Below are 18,090 nucleotides of genomic sequence, written 5' to 3' on the forward strand. Positions count from 1 at the left end.
CCACCTCCCCCAGAACCGGTTCCAATGTCCCAGGAACTTGAATCCCTCCCCCTGGCACCATTCCTCTAGCCACGTATTCATCTGAAATATCCTTCTATTTCTACTCTGACTAGCATGTGGCACTGGTAGCAATCCTGAGATTACTACCTTTGAGGTCCTATTTTTTTATTTACCTCCTAACTCCCTATATTCAGCTTTTAGGACCTCATCCCGGTGCTTACCTATATCGTTGGCACCTATATGCACCACGACAACTGGTTGTTCACCCTCCCCTTCCAAAATGTTCTGCAGCCGCTCTGAGACATCCTTGACCCTTGCACCAGGGAGGCAACACACCATCCTGGAGTCTCGTTTGCGGCCGCAGAAATGCCTATCTATTCCCCTTACAATAGAATCCCCTATTACTATAGCTCTACCCCTCTTTTTCTCCCCGGCCTGTGTAGCAGAGCCACCCCTGGTGCCAGGAAGTTGGCTGCTGCTGCCTTCCTCTGATAAGCCATCCCCCCAACAGTACTCAAAGTGGTTGATATACCTATCAATTCATCCAATGAAAAGCGACGAGTTAAGATAGTAACTATCGGTTTTTATTGGCTAAATAACAGAGCCCACCCTCGTGGGTGATCGGGTCCAACAAGGAGGAATACCAGCCAGTCGACCACCTTTATACCTGGGCAAGCAGGCGGAGTCATGGGCGGAGTCAGCTGTGGTCAGCCCAGGTATAACAGCGTGACAAGAGGTGACCTTGTGTAGTGATACAACAGTGTAAACAGTGATAACCATAGTGTAACGATATAAACAGTGATAACCATAGTGTAACGATATAAACAGTGATAACCATAGTGTAACGATAGTGAACGATAAAAGTGGTTTACCACATTCACCCCTTGTTTAGATTTGAGTCCGGTGGGGTGAAGTATACTACCAGTTCGGGTATGTCAGTCTGTCCGGAGGCCTCGTAAGTCTCTCTGATCGGCGCGGCGGCGGTGATGCAGTATCCGATGTTAATGCTGGTGTCTGCGTGGTCGGCAAAGGCTCGTGGGGTTCCGGCATGCCGTCTACCTGGGGTGGATTTGGGGGGGTGGTGGGGGGTAACGGTGGTGTCTCAGGGGTGCCCGAGGGTGCAAGGTCTCGTAAGGAGACTGTGTCCTCCCACCCGTCTGGGTATGCCACATAGGCGTACTGGGGGTTGGCGTGCAGGAGGTCCACCCTCTCGACCAGGGGGTCCGTTTTATGGGCCCTCACGTGCTTTCGCAGCAAGACGGGCCCCGGAGAAGTCAGCCATGTTGGTAGCGAGGTTCCCGTAGTCGGCTTCCTGGGGAAAACAAACATTCGTTCATGGGGGGTGGCGTTAATGGCCGTGCAAAGCAGCGCTGCCGGGAGGACTTCCTGCCAGCGAGAGGTTGGCAGGCCCTTAGGCTTTAAGGCTAAGAGAACGGCCTTCCAGACAGTCGCGTTCTCTCTTTCCACCTGGCCGTTCCCTCGGGGGTTGTAGCTGGTGGTCCTGCTTGCAGCAATGCCTCTCGCTAATAGGAACTGGCGAAGTTCCTCGCTCATGGAGGATGAGCCCCGGTCGCTATGTATATAGTTCGGGAACCCGAACAAGGCGAAGAGGTCGTTCAGGCATTTGATGACCGCGGTACTGGTCATGTCTGGGCAGGGGAAGGCAAAGGGGAAACGGGAGTACTCATCAATGATGTTGAGGAAGTACACATTACGGTCAGAGGACGGGAGGGGCCCCTTAAAATCGATGCTCAAGCGCTCGAAGGGGCGGGTGGCCTTGATCAGGCTTGCTCTGCCCGGCCTAAAGAAATGCGGTTTGCATTCGGCGCAGGTTTGGCAGTTCCTGGTCATGGTCCTGACCTCCTCGATGGAGTAGGGCAGGTTGCGGGCCTTAATGAAGTGGTAAAGTCTGGTGACCCCGGGGTGGCAGAGGTCGTTGTGGAGGGTCTGCAGTCTATCAATTTGCGCGTTGGCGCATGTACTTCGTGATAGAGCATCTGGGGGTTCGTTCAGTTTACCAGGCCGGTACAAGATATCATAATCATAGGTGGAGAGCTCGATTCTCCACCTCAAGATCTTGTCGTTCTTGATTTTGCCCCTCAGCTTGTTATTAAACATAAAAGCGACCGAACGCTGGTCGGTGAGGAGGGTAAATCGTTTGCCTGCCAGGTAATGCCTCCAGCGTCGTACTGCCTCCACGATCGCCTGGGCCTCCTTCTCGACCGAAGAGTGTCGGATCTCAGGGCCCTGGAGGGTCCTTGAGAAGAAGGCCACAGGTCTCCCCGCCTGGTTAAGGGTTGCTGCTAGGGCGAAGTCGGATGCATCGCTCTCCACTTGGAAAGGGATAGACTCATCCACCGCGTGCATCGTGGCCTTAGCAATGTCTCCCTTTATGAGGGAGAAGGCTGCGCACGCTTCTGCCATCAGGGGGAAGGAGGTGGACTTCATGAGGGGTCTGACTTTGTCCGCATAATTCGGCACCCATTGGGCATAGTAGGCGAAGAGCCCCAGGGTTCTCTTCAGCACCTTTGGACAGTGGGGGAGGGGTAGCTCCATGAGGGGGCGCATTCTTTCGGGGTCGGGGCCGATGACCCCGTTCTCTACTACGCAGCCGAGGATGGCGAGACGCGAGGTGTTAAACACACATTTCTCCTTATTGTAAGTGAGGTTCAGCCGTTCGGCCGTACGGAGGAATTTCTCCAGATTAACATCGTGGTCCTGCCGGTCGCGGCCACAGATGGTGACGTTACCTAGATAAGGGAACGTGGCCTGCAGCCCGTTCTGGTCAACCATCCGGTCCATCTCCCTTTGGAAGACCGAAACCCCGTTGGTGATGCCGAAGGGAACCCTAAGGAAGTGGTAGAGGCGGCCATTCGCCTCGAAGGCGGTATACTGGCGGTCCTCAGGGCGGATAGGGAGTTGGTGATAGGCCGACTTAAGGTCGATGGTGGAGAATACCCAGTACTGTGCAATCTGATTGACCATATCAGATATGCGGGGAAGGGGGTATGCGTCCAGCTGGGTGTACCGGTTTATGGTTTGGCTGTAGTCGATGACCAGGCGGTTTTTATTGCCGGTCTTAACGACTACGACCTGGGCACGCCGGGGCTGTTGCTCCTCTCGATGATGCCCTCCTTCAGGAGACGCTGCACCTCAGAGCTAATAAAAGCTCTGTCCCCGGCGCTGTACCGCCTGCTCTTGGTGGCGACGGGTTTACAGTCGCGGGTGAGGTTAGCGAACAGGGAGGGGGGCGGGACCTTGAGGGTGGATAGGCCGCAGGTGGTATGCGGTGGGCGGTTTAAAGGCTGCTGGTTGTCGACTGTGAGTGGGGGGAGGGGTCCACCGTATGCCAAAGTGACACTTTGAAGGTGGGATTGGAAGTCCAGCCCTAGTAGGATGGCAGCGCAGAGCTGGGGCAGGACGAGGAGTTTAACATTTTTATACTCCGTGCCCCTAACCGACAGGGTCACAACACAGTAGCCGCTGATGTCTGTAGAATGGGACCTCGACGCCATCGAGATCCGGTTGCGTGTTGGCCGGACAGTGAGGGAGTAGTGGCTCACCGTGTCTGGATGGATGAAACTCTCCGTGCTTCCGCTGTCGAACAGGCAGGTCGTGGCGTGGCCGTTTACTTTGATGTCCATCATGGACTTGGACAGGTGATGCGGGCGAGCTTGGTCCAGTGTGACGGAGGCTAGTGTATGGCTGAGCGAGCTGCTGTAGTCTGCGGGTGAGGCGGTGGTCGGGTCTGGAGACAAGGTGGCGGTCGAGTGTGGTGGACAAAATGGCGGCGCCCACGAGGTTGAATAAAATGGCGGAGGAGATGGCCGCCCCCACAACTCACATGAGGCACTGCTGGCGTCGGTGGCCTTGATCAAAGATGGCCGCCCCCACGGCTCACACGAGGGGATACTGGCATCTGTGGCCTTGATGAAAGATGGCCGCCCCCACAACTCGCATGAGGCACTGCTGGCGTCTGTGGCTCTCCCCCTGCAGGCCTTAGCGAAGTGGCCTTTCTTGTGGCAATCGGAGCAAGTCGCGTTTCTTGCAGGGCAGCGCGTCCTCGGGTGTTTCGCCTGGCCACAGAAGAAGCAGCCGGCGGCCCGATCGCGGGGCTCCGATGTTGCAGCCGGTACCGGGGGTGGCGGTCCCGATCGGTTCTGGGACGCCGACGCTGAGGTAGGTCCCAGAGGCGGCGGTGCGAGGGGTATTGCGGCCGGGGTCGGGCCGGAGTCCCAGGGTCGCGCAGCACAGTACCTGGAATACGCCTCGAGGTCCCGATGGGCCACTTCCAGAGAGCGAGCGAGGGCTGCAGTTGTATTCAGGTCGAGGTCCTTTGATTCGAGCAGTCTTTGCTGTGAGTAGTCGGACCGAAGGCCTTTCACGAAGGCATCGCGGATATTCCCTTCAGTATTTTCTGCAGCCGTTACAGCTTTAAAGTCACAGTCCCTGCCGAGTGTTTGTAGCGCCCGTAAAAATTCATCTACAGACTCTCCTGGCTGTTGCGAGCGGGATCTTAGGAGATGTCTGGCATACATAGAGTTTACCGGGCTCCGGTACTGCTCTTTCAGCAGGTTGAGGGCGTCCTCGTATGTAGTAAGGTCCTGGATGAGTGCAAATACTTTAGGGCTCACTTGGGCGGTCAGAACTCTTAGTTTGGATCCCGGAGGCACGCCGGATTCTCCCAGGTAGGATTCGAAACAGCTCAGCCAGTGTTTGAAGTCGAGGGCTGAGTTCGCTGCCTGTGGGTTTAGATCCAGGTACGGCGGTCGGAGGGCTCGCAGCCAGGCCGGCTGTTGTAGCTGGCCATTTGGCTGGTCGTTTGGCTGCTCTGATCCACTCATTTCAAAATTTAGCCAATAAAATTGATATACCTATCAATTCATCCAATGAAAAGCGACGAGTTAAGATAGTAACTATAGGTTTTTATTGGCTAAATAACAGAGCCCACCCTCGTGGGTGATCAGGTCCAACAAGGAGGAATACCAGCCAGTCGACCACCTTTATACCTGGGCAAGCAGGCGGAGTCATGGGCGGAGTCAGCTGTGGTCAGCCCAGGTATAACAGCGTGACAAGAGGTGACCTTGTGTAGTGATACAACAGTGTAAACAGTGATAACCATAGTGTAACGATATAAACAGTGATAACCATAGTGTAACGATAGTGAACGATAAAAGTGGTTTACCACAGTGGTGTATCTGTTTGAGAGGGGGATGTCCACAGGGGACCCCTGCACTACCTGCCTGCGCCTAGTACTCTGCCTGTTGGTTACCCCTTCCCTTTCTGCCTGTCCAACCTCTACCTGCGGTGTGTCCAACTCGCTAAATGTGCTATTCACTACGTCCTCAGCATCGTGAACGCTCCAGTATGCATCCAATCGCAGCTCCAGCACCACAATGCGGTCTGTCAGTAGCTGCAGCTGGATACACTTCCTGCACACATAGTTGTCAGGGACACAGGAAGTGTCCCTGAGTGCCCACATAGCGCAGGAGGAGCATACCACATGGCCGGGCTGTCCTGCCATGACTTACCCTTTAATTAATTGAAATTAAATTAAATCAAATCAATCCCACCAATTACACTACAGTTAAATGGCTTCCCAACAGTCCCTGCTACACCAGAGAGACCTTAGAAACTGTAAACCACAGAGTTAAAGTTTAAAAAGAGAGAAATACTCACCAACCAATCACTTACCTGCTTTCTGGTGACGTCACACTTCAATTACTTTTTACTTCTCTCCCCCCCTCTGAGCACGGAGACTGCAGATCAGTATGCTCTGATGCCTACCTGGTCTCGGAGCCACTTTTATCCGCTGCCGCTCAGCCGCCTCATTCCCTTGCAGGTCTGCCCGCCTACCGCCGCTGCTCTGAGGCCTACCTGGTCCTGTTCTTTTAACTGGTTAGGCGAGCGTCCTCCTTTCTTAACACTAACTCATTGCTTTTCGTCTCGGTGACTTGACACCGAAAATACTCATGTCTGTTCCTGTGTTTCTCCACTATCTGTAACTCCTCCTGACTTTGGGCCTGTAATTCCTGCAGTATTCCCTCCCCTGCTATAGCTCTTGCTTGAGACAGTTTGGCTGCCTCCTGCAGCTTTTCTGTTAACATCTTAATGTGCTGATCTAAAAGCTGGATCTGTCGCACGGTGCAGACCAACCAGATGGCCTTTTCCACCGACTTTTTATGATCCTTGCTCTCAGTCCATTTGGCTGCAGCATCCATGGGACACTCAGCGCGCAACAGACTGGTCGCCCATTTCTAGGTGATATTCACCTTCTCAAACACATAAGAGGAAATCCTCTCTTCCATCTTATTTCTCTCTTCAAAAATAGTGTCTACTGCATCACATCCCTTTTGCCAAGGTCCTGCCGTGGTCGCCATTTTCTGTAGGGGTGGTGTATGCGGTCAGCTTTGCCTCTGACTCATGAGCGGTTCGAGTCGCTCCCACTCCCTTGGTTCTAGACCTTGGACTTATTTGGGGGTTGTAATGAAATTGCAGCAGACAACTGAGTTGGCGAAAGAACTTGGATTTTATTTGAGACAAGAAAATATACACAACACAACAATCTTTACACTCCAGAAGGGGGAACACTTTGGAATATATGAGGGAGAATAACAATAGACAGAATACTTCACCCCTCCCAATCCCACTACACTAACTAAGTTGGACTCCAGAGGACCAGGGATAATGCTCACCAAACGACTTCTTTTGACAGTTGTATAGATTCGCGATTTTGGGGTTCTCTAGATGTGGCAGTTGGGGCCTGCCATACCCCGGCCGCATTAGAAGACTTCACCTGCGTTGCTGTTTCAGTCTCCGCATGCCCGCTGATGCGGTCTGGTGTGTATTGGATCTATCAGGTAAGTACCCAATTTCTTTTGGTCAGAAATAGGGTTTAGAGTTTTTCCATCAAATCTTACCCAGGGGTAAGTCAGAATAGTTTGTAGCGTGGAAACAAACTTGCGAATCTTCGGTTTCTTCCAGGTTGGTTTCTTGTCAGTCGCGGTGGCCCAATATTACCTAGTTGCTGGTAATATTTTCGGTTGTTTGTTTCTTGGGGCCTTTGGTTGCCGCGAGGCGTTCGATGACACTTTTGTGACTTGACGTGGCTTTTGAAGTCGTCGTCTTCTTCTCTTCTACACGAGCCATGCTGTATCGAACGGATCGAAACCGAACTGCTCTCTTCTTCCGGACTGTACTGAACCGAACTCTTGATTGAACAAACTGACTCACCAACCAACTGACAAAGCAGGCCCCAATTATACCATTTGAGGCCTTGCTTATCTGCCCGCCAAATCTTCTCTGGCCCATTGTCATTTTTGGCGTGGGCTCGTTAACATTAACAGTTTTTGAATTCTTTAATGGGTTTCGAGCTGGTCCCATCTATCTTAATTGGTTTAAGTTGGTGTGAATTAGTTTCGGGATGGTCCATCGAAACCTAAATTGGATTTAAATGACTGTTTAATCTCTGGTTTGATTAGTAAGATTTGTCTTTTCCTGCTGGGGTCAGGGTCCCTTTTGTTGGTCAGTGGCATGTTCTGCATTATGCATACTTTGGTTGGCTCTGTAGTTTTTGGCGGGAATTGCTCTTCCGCTGGTCTTTTATCATTATGTAAAATGACTGAGACAGTCCAGAACATTCCCAGACAGTTTGGCTTATGCCAATATACAAACTGCTCGTTTTACAGAGGTCCATCCCAATTCCTTTCTCACAGCCTTTCACAGGCTTGAACATGCCTTTTTAAATAATCAAAATCCTGGGGTTTTGACTTTAAGCCCCTTTTAGGCCCAATATTCTTATACCATTCTGACATGGTTTATTAACAGTCCAAAAATTCCTTCTTTAGGGTAATCTTCTTGGTTTTGCGGGATCTGCTGAATTTTGGGAATCTTACACACGTCTCTCCGTGTTTAATACCCGTGTGTTACACGTCTTTGTGTTTAATACCCATCAATTACACATCTCTCTGTGTTTAAAACCCATGTGTTACACATCTCTCCGTGTTTAATACCCGTGTGTTACATGTCTCTCCGTGTTTAATACCCGTGTGTTACATGTCTCTCCGTGTTTAATACCCGTGCGTTATATGTCTCTCCATGTTTAATACGCAATCTTAATAACCGTGTTACACATTTTTCCGTGTTTAATACCCATGTGTTATACGTCTCTCCGTGTTTAATACCCATGTGTTACACATCTCTCTGTGTTTAATATCCGTGTGTTACATGTCTCTCCGTGTTTAATACCCATGTGTTACACATCTCTCCGTGTTTAATACCCGTGTGTTACATGTCTCTCCGTGTTTAATACCCGTGCGTTATACGTCTCTCCATGTTTAATACGCAATCTTAATAACCGTGTGTTACACATTTTTCCGTGTTTAATACCCATGTGTTATACGTCTCTCCATGTTTAATACCCGTGTGTTCCACGTCTCTCCATGTTTAATAATCGGGTGTTATACGTCTCTCCGTTTTCAATACACGCCTGTTTTATGTCTCTTTTTGTTTAATACCCGTGTGTTATACGTCTCCCCGTGTTTAATACCCATGTTACACATCTCTCCGTGTTTAATACCCATATGTTATACATCTTAGTGTTTAATACCCGTGCATTATTACTCTCAATGTTTTATAGCCGTGAGCTATATGTCTGTGTTTAATACCCGTCTGTTACACATCTCTCCATGTTTAATACCCGTGTGTTACACATCTCTCCATGTTTAATACCCGTGTGTTATACATCTCTCCATGTTTAATACCCGCGTGTTACACATCTCTCCATGTTTAATACCCGTGTGTTATATATCTCTGTGTTTAATACCCTTGCTTTACATGTCTGTGTTTAATACCCGTGTGTTACACGTCTCTCCATGTTTAATACGCGTGTGTTACACGTCTCTCCATGTTTAAAACCCGTGTGTTATGTGTCTCTGTTTAATACCTGTGTTACACATCTTTCCATGTTTAATACCCGTGTGTTACACACCTCTCCATATTTAATACCTGTGTGTTACACGTCTCTCCATGTTTAATACCCATGTGTTACACGTCTCTCCGTGTTTAAAACCCCTGTGTTATATGTCTCTCTCTATTTAATACCTGTGCGTTATACATCTCTCCACTTTTAATAATCGGGTGTTATACATCTCTCCGTTTTCAATACACGCCTGTTTTATGTCTCTTTTTGTTTAATACCCGTATATTATACATCACACCATGTTTAATACTCGTGTGTTACACATCTCTCCGTGTTTAATACCCGTGTATTACACGTCACTCTGTGTTTAATACCCATGTGTTATACATCACTCCGTGTTTAATACCCATGTGTTATACATCACTCCGTGTTTAATACCCGTGTATTACACGTCACTCTGTGTTTAATACCCATGTGTTATACATCACTCCGTGTTTAATACCCATGTGTTACACGTCTCTCCGTGTTTAATACCCGTGTGTTACACGTCTCTCCACGTTTAATACCCGTGTTACACGTCTCGCCTTGTTTAATACGCGTCTGTTATACGTCTCTCCCTGTTTAATACCCGTGCGTTATACGTCTCTCCATGTTTAATACGCATGTGTTACACGTCTCTCCGTTCTTAATAACTGTGTGTTACACATTTTTCCATGTTTAATACCCATGTGTTACACGTCTCTCCGTGTTTAATACCCGTGTGTTACACGTCTCTCCACGTTTAATACCCGTGTTACACGTCTCGCCTTGTTTAATACACGTCTGTTATACGTCTCTCCCTGTTTAATACCCGTGCGTTATACGTCTCGCCTTGTTTAATACACGTCTGTTATACGTCTCTCCATGTTTAATACGCATGTGTTACACGTCTCTCCGTTCTTAATAACTGTGTGTTACACATTTTTCCATGTTTAATACCCATGTGTTATTCATCTCTCTGTTTAATACCCATGTGTTACACATCTCTCCGTGTTTATTACACGTGTGTTACATGTTTTTCTGTTTAATACCCATGTGTTATTCCCCTCTCCGTGTTAAATACACGTGTGTTATATGTCTCTCCATGTTTAATAACCTTGTGTTATACATTTCTCCGTGTTTAATTTCTGTATGTTATTCTCACTTGTAGGGGCTCCAGTGGGAAGGACATAAACACTATCAAGTCTCTGCGTGTTCTACGAGTTCTCCGGCCACTGAAGACCATCAAACGACTACCTAAGCTGAAGGTATATAGTTTTATTGCTGGGATCCGATTCAAAATGTTATCTGGCAGTGCCCTGCCTGGTATCGGCTCGATGTGATGGACATTAGTCTAATCACTGTGTGCTGAACTTTCCACTGTCATCCTTATTAATCTCCAGATCGCGGATCCGCACACAATATCTCACCTTCCTCTCACTTCTTTGAAGTAATCTCAAAATCCTCGCACCTTTTATGACTCCAACTGATACTTTCCCAGGGCCTGAAAACTGTTGAAATTCACAGCTCCCTCAGTCTTACCTTCCTCCTTTGATCTCTGTACTACTTATTAGTGACAAACCAGACAAGATGCAGGAGCTTCTAAAAGTGGTGATGTGCATTCATCAGGCATTCCTGTAGGCCTCTTAATCACACAGTCATTGCCCAGTCAGTTACGGCATTTCCGTAAATGTGCATGAGGATATCTACCTCAGCAGCAATTAGACGTTAAACTAAGAATGCTTCTTCAGTAATTGCTACATCTTCTGTAAAATCCCTCACTTCGCAGTATTGACCTATGAACACTGGTTCCAATGGTGATAGGTAAATCTTTCTGGTTTCTGCACTGCTCCCCCACTTGTGTTTAGTGTTGTGAACTTGTTACTTGATCCTTTCTAACAGCGATTCCAGTTGTAGAGCTGGCTCACTGGTTATATGGTTACTGGCCAAAGTCTTTACCTCTGTTGTGGTTGTGGTTCATTCCAATATCCGTTCAACACATTCCAACATCCATTTTCCATAAGAACATATATATACCATATATAACAGTTATACCCTGCCATCCTGAAAATGACCTGTTAATTCCTTCTCTGCTGTCCATTAACCAAACTTCAATCGATGCTAATATATTACCCCAATCCCATGAGCCCTAATCTTTCATAACAACCTTTTGTTTGGCCCCTTATCGATGCCTTTTGAAAATCCAAATATATTTCATTCACTTGTTCCTCCTTATCTACCCTGCCAGTTACATCCTCAAAAAACTCCAACAGATTTGTCAAACACGATTTCCCATTCATAAATCCGTGTTGACTCTGCCCAATCCTATTATTATTTTCTAAGTGCCCTGATACCACGTCCCTAATAATAGATTCTAGCATTTTCCTGATGACTGATGTCCCTCCTTTCTTGAGTTGCGGGGTTACATTTGCTACCTTCCAATCTGCTGGGACCGTTCTAGAATCTAGGGAATTTTGGAAGATGACAACCAATGCATCCACTGTCTCTGCAGCCACCTCTTTTAGAACCCTAGGATGTTAGCCATCAGGTCCTGGGGATTGGTTTTAAAAATGTTTCAGGTCTCTTCTATGAATCATGGAGTGTGGCAGAAAAGTAGGTTTATTTAAAGTTTGCCTATACTTACTGATATTGCATGTAAATGAGCATTTGTCATTCACAGTGGTAGTTTTTAAGATTGTATACAAAGAAATCCATCAGTAATGAATGGGTCCTTCTACAACGTGCTGAGCATAGCTGTTACGTATTCGGAGGGGAAGGATAGATGAAAGCATGTTGTAGAATGTCTCTTTCCCCCCAGTATTAATTTTTCCATTACTAATGTTGATTAATTTAAGTTCCTCACACTCATTAGACCCTTGATTTCCCACTATGTGTGTTTTTGTGTCATAAGAACATAAGAAATAGGAGCAGAATAAGCCATTCAGCCCCTCAAACCTGGCGTGGGATTTGAACCCACAACCTTCTGACTCAGAAGCAAGTGTGTTACCAACTGAGCCACAGCTGAACGTACTGAAAAGCTAACATACCATTTGTTTTCCTAATTGCTTGCTGTACCTGCATGTTAACTTTCAGTGATTTGTGTACAAGGACACCCAGGTCCCTCTGAACACCAACATTTCCAAATCTCGCACCATTTAAAAAATACTCTGCTTTTAAATTTTTCCTACCAAAATGGATAACTTCACATTTCTCCACATTATATTCCATTTGCCATGTTCTTGCCCAATCACTTAGCCTGTCTATATCCCCTTGAAGCCTCTTTGCATCCTCCTCACAACTTACATTCCCACCTAGCTTTGTATCATCAACAAACTTGGATATATTACATTTGGTCCTTTCATAAAATCATAGAATCATAGACTAGTTACAGCACGGAAGAAGGCCATTTGGCCCGTTGAACCCGTGCTGGCTCTCTGCAAGAGTACTTCAGCTAGTCCCACTTTCCTGCCCACATCCCCATTATAATTTCTCCTGTCTCTGCCTCTAAGGGACCCACATTTACTTTTGCTAATCTCTTCCTTTTTACATACTCTTACAATCTGTTTTTATATTTCTTGCTAGTTTACTCTCATAATCTATTTTCTCTCTCTTGATCAATTTTTTGGTCATCCTTTGCTGATTCCTAAAACCCTCCCAATCCTCAGGCTTACTACTCTTTTTGGCAACATTGTAAGCCTCTTCTTTTAATCTAATAGTATCCTTAACTTCTCTAGTTAGCCACAGATGGACCGCTTTTCCCGTGCAGTTTTTATTCCTCAATGGAATATATGTTCATAGAATCATAGAAAGTTACAGCACGGAAGGAGGCCATTTTGGCCCATCGTGTCCACGCCAACCAACAAAGAGCTATCCAGCCTAATCCCACCTCCCAGCTCTTGGTCCGTAGCCCTGCAGGTTAGAGCATCCCAAGTGCACATCCAAGTACTTTTTAAATGTGGTTAGGGTTCCTGCCTCTACCACCCTTTCAGGCAGTGAGTTCCAGACCCCCACAACCCTCTGGGTGAAGAAATTTCCCCTCAAATCCCCTCTAAACCATCCACCAATTACTTTAAATCTGTGCCCCCTGGTTTTTGACCCCTCTGCTAAGGGAATTAGGTCCTTTCTATCCACTTTATCTATGTCCCTCATAATTTTATACACCTCAAAAAGTTCTCCCCTCAGCCTCCTCTGTTCCAAGGAAAACAGACCCAGCCTATCCAGTCTCTCCTCATAGCTAAGATTCTCTACTCCCAGCAACATCCTTGTAAATCTCCTCTGTACCCTCCCTAGTGCAATCACATCTTTCCTGTAATGTGGTGACCAGAACTGTACGCAGTGTTTTATACAGTTGAAGCATAGCCTCCCCCTGCTCTTGTATTCTATGCCACGGCTAATAAAGGCAAGCATTCCGTATGCCTTCTTCATCACCTTATCTACCTGGCCTGCTAGCTTCAGGGATCTGTGGACATGCACTCCAAGGTCCCTTTGCTCCTCCACACTACTCAGTGTCCTACCATTTAATGTGTATTCCCTTTCCTTTTAGCCCTCCCCAAATGCATTACCTCACACTTCGGATTGAATTCCATTTGCCACTGTTCTGCCCACCTGACCAATTTATTGATATCTTCCTGCAGTCTACAGCTTCCTTCTTCAGTATCAACCACACAGCTGATTTTAGTATCATCTGCAAACTCCTTAATCGTACCCCCTATCGAGAATTATGAATTATTTCTTTAAATGTTCACCATCCGCATATTGTTCTAGAAAACTGTCTCAAATGTATTGCTTGAACTCATCCTCCAAAGATTAAAGTCCCCCAGGATTATTGCATTACCCTCGTTACATGCTTCTCTAATTTCCTGATTTATACTCTGTCCAACACTATGCTTACTGTTAGGGGGCCTATACACTATTCCACCTATGTTTTCTGCCCTTTGTTATTTCATAGTTCCACGAATACTGATTTTACATCCTGATTTTCTGGGCTAAGATCCTTTCTGCCTTTATCTCATCCTTTTTTATCATGGCTACACCACCTCCTTTTCCATTTTGCCTATCTTCTAAAAGTCAAGTAACCTGGAATAATCAGGTTCCCAACCTTGGTCACCCTGCAGCCATGTCTCAGTAATTGCTACTTGATCAAGCCCATTTATCTCTTTGTGTCATTAATTTATCTATCTTAAAAGAAAGAGACTCGTATTTATATAGCGCCTTTCACGATCTCAGGATGTTTCAAAGTGCTTTACAGCCAATGAAGTATTTATAAAGTGCAGTCACTGTTGTATTGTAGGTAGCAATCTTGCTACAAATGTTTTGTGCATTCAGGTATAGCGCCTTCTAATTTTAACTATTTACTATTTTTCCCTGATGTGACCTTAGTCACTGATGCCCTATTACTGTTGTTAAACTCTCTGGCCGTGAAATTCGGCACCTTAGCGCCGATTGTTAAGGCTGGTTTTGGCATAAAAATGGCAGCTGCCAGGCTTCTGCCCACTTCCAGCGCGGCTTGCGGCGGCCGGCATTTTCAACAGGTCCAGCAGCGTGGCCGTTACCTGTGTTCACCAGTAAAATGCTAATCAGTCAGATCATGAGATCAATCAGTGTGCAACACTGATTTGACACACGACCTGCCATTTTAGACATCGCCACTCCATTTAATGCCCTCTCCAAAACACAAACAGCAGAGCGTGTGTTCAGCTGCACAAGGGATCCCCACCAGTGGTATTTAAAGGGATCATCAACAACCTGCAGGTAACTTGAATTTTGATTTCTACGGGCTCTGTGTAAGTTTGTGCAACTGGTTTGAGCTTGCTAGAGTTATTTAAAGTTGGTGAGGTGACGGGGAGTGACGCTGCAAATGTAGAAGGACTTGCTTCTGATTTCTAGGGTTCTGCTCAGATCACTTGCTCCCAGTCATGGGGGCTCTAGTTGCAGTCCCCATTCACGCTGGAGCATGACAGGGAGCAGAGGCAGCGAAGAAGAGGACAAGCTGCTCACAGAGGGAGGAGGAGGAGGGGCAGTCGGCCTCTCAGAAGGAGGCCTTAACCACCTAGGGTCTTCTGAGAGCACTTCTTCTACCTGCACTTAAACCAGGAGCAGTGTGTTCAGAGGCTCCACTTCACCAAGGAGGTGGTCACAGAACTCTGCCTCCTCTTGGAACCAGACCTGCAGCCTCAGATCAGGGTGATGATAATGCTGCCAGTGGTCCTCAGGATCACTGTGGCACTCAATTTTTTTTGCCACCGGATTCTTGCAGTCTGGAGCAGGAGACATCGCTAGCATCTTCCAGTTCGCCGTCCATTGCTGCATCCAGGTCACAGAGGCTCTGTACTCTAGGAGAAGGGACTTCATGTCTTATCTCTGAACAGAGAGAAGCAGGACGAATGCGCATGTGGCTTTGCCAGAATATCGGGCTTCCCCATGGTGCAGGGTGCCATCGACTGCACACAAGTGGATTTGCGGGTGACACATATCAATCCTGAGATGTTCTGTAACCGCAAAGGCTACCACTCACTTAATGTGCAGTTGATGTATGACCACACCCAGCACATCATAATAGTGATTGCCCGGTATCCTGGCATAAATCATGATGTCTTCATCCTGCGCCATTAAGGTGTGCCAGCAATCTTCCAGCCACCACATCGAATCTGAGGGTGGCTGCTAGGTGACAAGGGCTATCCACTCTACACCTGGCTGATGACTCCCCTCCACAACCCCACCACTCATAGCCAGAAATCATATAATGAGAGCCATGCTGCCATGAGGAACTTCATCGAGCAGACCATTGGGGTGCTAAAGCAACAGTTTCGCTGCCTTGACCGTTTGAGAGGAGCCCTCCAGTAGATGCCGGAGTGGGTGTCCCATTTCATGGCGGTCTGCTGCATCCTCCATAACTTGACCATCATGAGGGTGTAGCCCTTGCTACCACGGGTTCTGTGACCACCTCAGGAGGAGGAGGAGGCGGAAGAAGAAGAGGAGGAAGAGAGGAGGCAGGCAGCAGATCCCTGTTCTGGCTGTCTTTGAGCGCCTCATCAGATTTCCAGTTCCCCTGAACGAAACCCCAGAGCCTCATTGCTTTCCACTTCCCCACCTTACCATCCCTCTGTCACGAAACATCGTCGGGTCCTCTTGGGCACAAAGCTAAAATGAGAGCCACCACAAACCAAACATTCCAAACATAATTTATAAATTAATCAATCCAAAACTACATAATAAAATCAACTAATCACCCTTGTGCATTCCCTTAGTGTCTGTCTTTTGTGTGCGTTCCTTTGCCTATCCTCATGCTCCTATGCAGTGCTCCCCCAGTGGCTGCAGCATGGTTGGTGAAAAGCTGCTAATTTTCCATGGGGGCGACTGCAGATGGCTGTGCAGGAGGACCTTGAGCAGCTCTGGGCCTAGAAGGCCCAGCAGCAGACTGCCCCACCTCGGCATGGGCCGCAGCAGTCTGGACTAGCTGGCTGACAGGCAGCAGCAAGGGCACTGGTGGAGTGGCAGGGGTGGGAGTAGGAATGCTGTCATCCTGAGAGAGGACGGCAGGTTTTTGCTCCATGGAGCCACTGCCACTCCCCCGGGGCGGCGCCTCAGCATTCTAGCCATCTGTTGGAGCACAGATTGCTGGAATGCTGTGAGACCCTGCAAGCCCCTTTCCATTTTTGTAAACCCAGCCACGATGGCAGCAGTCTGAGCTTGCGTTTGCAGAAAGCTGAGCCTGTGTGAGTGCAGTCTGAGCTTTCAGTGCAGCACTCAGATGTTGGGTCGCTTCCGTTTTTGCTGCAATGGAAGCTGCGACATTGACCATCACACCCAGCATCATGGTTGGGTCCACAGTGTTCTAATGGAGTTGCCCATCACTTCCATCCTGGAAAGCATTGGCTCCACTGTTAAGTATGTGTATTGTATTGAACAATTAACACAAAGACTTAAACGTATAACTCAAACAGGTCTTTACTGGTTGGAGGTAGGGACTGCACGTAGGTCTTTACTTCATGCCCACAGGCGGGAACTGAGGGGAGATCAGTACCCACAGTACTATTTATACCCCTATGGCCAGGAGTGGTACTGCGTATCACTACGCCCTACAAGTAGTGCAGTCCTGTCCATAGGTTCAAAGTAGCACACATATTACATACACAACATTCCTCCCTTCCTAGCTTTACAGTCATCTCCCCATTTAACATAACGTAATAACATATATACATATATAACTTCAGGTTTACATAACAGAATAACATAGATACATAGATAACTTCATGTCAAAACAGATCACAGATTCAGTCTCTGCGGAAAACAGTTCACAGATTCAATCTCTGTGGTGTAGTCGGTTCACGTTGCTGGAGTGACTCATTCAATAGTCCTTCCATGGATTTAACAGTTTGAACTTCCGAACTGAATTGGCTCCGTTCGGAGGGACCACGTGTGTGATCTGGTAGAGGTAATAATGGTTCAGATGGGTCATCTTCTGTTTCGACTTTTCCTTTTCTGCTTCTTGGAGACTCTCTGGGCTCCACTGTCAGCTGCCAGCTGCATGCGCAGTTCCTCCTTCTCTTCCTCCTTTTTCCGTAGTAGAGCCACCTTCTCCCGATGTTCCGTAGACTTTCGGTGCTCCTCCATGATTTCTGTATGGTGGGAGTCGAAGTTACAAGTTGGGCAGGACAGGACATAGTAATATTCGGTGTCGTCCTGATCTAGGCCAGCGAGAGGGTCTTCTATTTCCTCCATACCCAGCTGGGCGTTAGCCAGCTTTTGTTCCAAGTCCAGACATCTTTCCTGAAGAGACTTCTTCATGCGTACCTCTTCATCCAGCTTTTTCTGGGCTTTCAGCAAGTCGTTTACTAATGACCTCATTTGAGATTTTACTACTTCAACTTCTTTTGGAGATTGATTGATCGGACTATTCAATCCCTCTACCGGAGCAGCTGTTTCAGCGGTCTGTTGTTCTACGTTGACGTGAGTCAGCGTACTTTTGGCATCCAAGGGCTGCTCTATTGCAGTCATCTCAGTCTGTGTTGCCACCTCAGCTCTTCCAATAACCTTTGAGAGCTCCGAACCCCTTTCGTTTGAATATTGAAGTTAATGTTCAAGTTTTTCCCATTTCAGAGTCCTGTCCTTCAGCATATGCAGGAGTTGGCTGACCGTTAACTCCTCTGACA

The 18,090-nt window shown here is 47.6% G+C and overlaps 1 protein-coding gene across 1 annotated transcript in view; it reads left to right on the top strand.

Annotated features, from left to right (window-relative positions):
- LOC147121682 (putative voltage-dependent R-type calcium channel subunit alpha-1E) overlaps positions 1-18,090 on the top strand; it is a 1,254,166-nt gene that overhangs the window by 522,926 nt on the left and 713,150 nt on the right. Inside the window, exon 25 of the mRNA XM_085977984.1 lies at positions 10,110-10,206. Within this exon, the coding sequence (XP_085834110.1) occupies positions 10,110-10,206 (97 nt within the window). The remainder of the gene's footprint in view (positions 1-10,109; positions 10,207-18,090) is intronic.

Source organism: Somniosus microcephalus, chromosome 3 (assembly GCF_052327205.1).
Source record: "Somniosus microcephalus isolate GS21.2 chromosome 3, FLI_Smic_1.0, whole genome shotgun sequence".
Classification (NCBI taxonomy): Eukaryota; Metazoa; Chordata; class Chondrichthyes; order Squaliformes; family Somniosidae; genus Somniosus; species Somniosus microcephalus.